Genomic DNA, 2,205 nt, shown 5'->3' on the forward strand with positions numbered 1-2,205 from the left:
AAAAGATGCCAGGTGACGCATTGTAATTGGCCATTGTCACCCAAAGGTAACAAGGCCTGGTCACCCAAGTTTTGTCCTAATCCAAGAGTAAGGTCTGTAGTTTTTGGCTGACATGGATGCCACTGGAAAGGAGGCTCAGGTAAAATTTATAGGACAAAACTTAGGGTGACCAAAACTACATGTCAGCCAAAACTACAGACCTTACTCTTGGATTATTGCACAATTGTCTGAGATCTTCGTACTGCATCAAATGCAATGTCGTTAAGTATGTAACAACAATTGATACTACATAAATTTCAGATGGCACAGACATTGATGCAAATTTACATAGATCAAGTAGATTAAGCACGTCAAGCAACATAATAGAAAGTACTTAAGGCCAGGGGGTACGTAAAACCTACTCAACCTAGGATGGTTACAAATAATTACCTTTATGCCTTCAGATGCAGCCCACTCTTTCAATACATCAGGATCCACTGCAATTATAGCTAGTAAACAGGACTTAAAGCTATCACCTAAAGTAGTCGGATAAAATTAGCAAATAAGGCTTAAATGGGAAGTATATATGGAAAGCAAAGTAAAAAAATTTGGTCTTCTTACCGTAAATAAAACACTGGGCAACAAATTGGCACTTGGCATAGACATTCTCTATCTTCTCCGGTGCTACATACTCACCCTCTGCCAACTTGAAGATGTTCTTTTTCCTGTCAAAAGAGGTTGGAGAAAGGTGCTTAGATTGGAGTTTCTCTGATCTTCACTGATAACTTTGACTGGCAAGTATAGAACATCAGACAGTTTCCACTTTAGATTATATAAATTTCGTAATTTAAACTATAAATATTTGCAAGATCTCACCTATCAATAATCTTAAGCCTGCCTCCAGGTAACCACAAACCAATGTCTCCAGTATGCAGCCAACCTTCATCATCAATTACTTCTTTCCTGCCAATCATTTGGGTAGTCAGGTAGATTCAATACTAGTTCATTCTTTGTCTATGATAATAAAAGAGTGGATGCAAGTTAGGTACGTCTGCAGTTGGTCTTTGTAGTAGCCTTGGAAGACAATGGGACCTCGGACACAAATTTCCCCACGAGGATATGGCAGGTCGTCAGAGGTGTAATTCATTTCAGGGACATCGACTAGTTTTACTTCTGAAACAAAGAAATAGGAAAAGTTCGTGAGATAGCTAGGGTGACATAGATGTGGAATAGGACACTTCAAAACGAGAATTACGACGGTAATTCTACAATGACAAACTGAATCAGATGTTCAATGTTCAAAGGGACAGAATGAACAATATTCAAATTTACCATTAAGCAGTACCTCTGATTACCCAGCATAGATTAGATTGTACACCCGCGGAACACTGCAAATTAGTGTCGGTCTTAATACAGCCAGGTCATCCATCAATTTCAGATTGTCCTGCAAATGATGAAAAGAGCCACACGTAGTATACTTGTACATGAAATAATAGAAAGATAATCAACTGTATGACATATCAAAATATATTGTAGCAGAACATGCTCTTATGAATGTGGATCAACTTTCACAGAGAACTACAGATAGTTTTAGGATTTTGGTTTTCTTAAAGTTCCAATATCCAACTGTGTATTATTTTTTCTGCAGCAGACAAAGATCGTGATCAGTAGAAACCAGAGAATCACAAGTTCATCGATCTATTTCAGATGCAAATCACCTACTGCAATACTGTGGTTACAATTTGCAGTGCATGATAAGTCAATCAATTTGGTAAAATATTGTTAGATACTTGCAGAGATTGTAATACCATAACTCTTAGAGGTGTTACATACCCCCTGGTAGAAGCCACAAGCTCCACCAAAGTACAGTACGACAATTTGATTAGCTCGCTCATAGATATGTGCCAAAGGAAGATAGGATATGTAACTGTGAAAATCAAATGCATTTAAAACAGTATATATACTAGAAAATAACATCCTACTACTCTAAACAGTTGCATAAAATAGAAAAACCACTTTTTAACAGATTTAAACACATAAGGACATAAGCCCAGGCCCATAATGCATAGTATCACGCCATGTCAGCAATTTTTAGGCAAAATACCCAAAAGTCAATCTTTTCTGAAATATCTACAAAACTGCCACTGCCTCAACCAAAAATACCCGAACCAAAAATATCTTCTCTCTCTTTCTCTGATTTCATATTTGATTTTCTCTCTCTCTCTC

General features: G+C 37.2%; 1 protein-coding gene across 1 annotated transcript in view; it reads right to left on the reverse strand.

Moving 5' to 3' along the window:
* LOC101293703 overlaps positions 1 to 2,205 on the reverse strand; it is a 30,886-nt gene that overhangs the window by 3,956 nt on the left and 24,725 nt on the right. Inside the window, exons 15-21 of the mRNA XM_004304941.1 lie at positions 1,813 to 1,906; positions 1,335 to 1,423; positions 1,029 to 1,244; positions 856 to 942; positions 601 to 704; positions 430 to 515; positions 180 to 241 (exon numbers count right to left, since the gene is read on the reverse strand). Of these exons, the coding sequence (XP_004304989.1) occupies positions 180 to 241; positions 430 to 515; positions 601 to 704; positions 856 to 942; positions 1,029 to 1,244; positions 1,335 to 1,423; positions 1,813 to 1,906 (738 nt within the window). The remainder of the gene's footprint in view (positions 1 to 179; positions 242 to 429; positions 516 to 600; positions 705 to 855; positions 943 to 1,028; positions 1,245 to 1,334; positions 1,424 to 1,812; positions 1,907 to 2,205) is intronic.

This window comes from Fragaria vesca, linkage group LG6 (genome assembly GCF_000184155.1).
Source record: "Fragaria vesca subsp. vesca linkage group LG6, FraVesHawaii_1.0, whole genome shotgun sequence".
Lineage (NCBI taxonomy): Eukaryota > Viridiplantae > Streptophyta > Magnoliopsida > Rosales > Rosaceae > Fragaria > Fragaria vesca.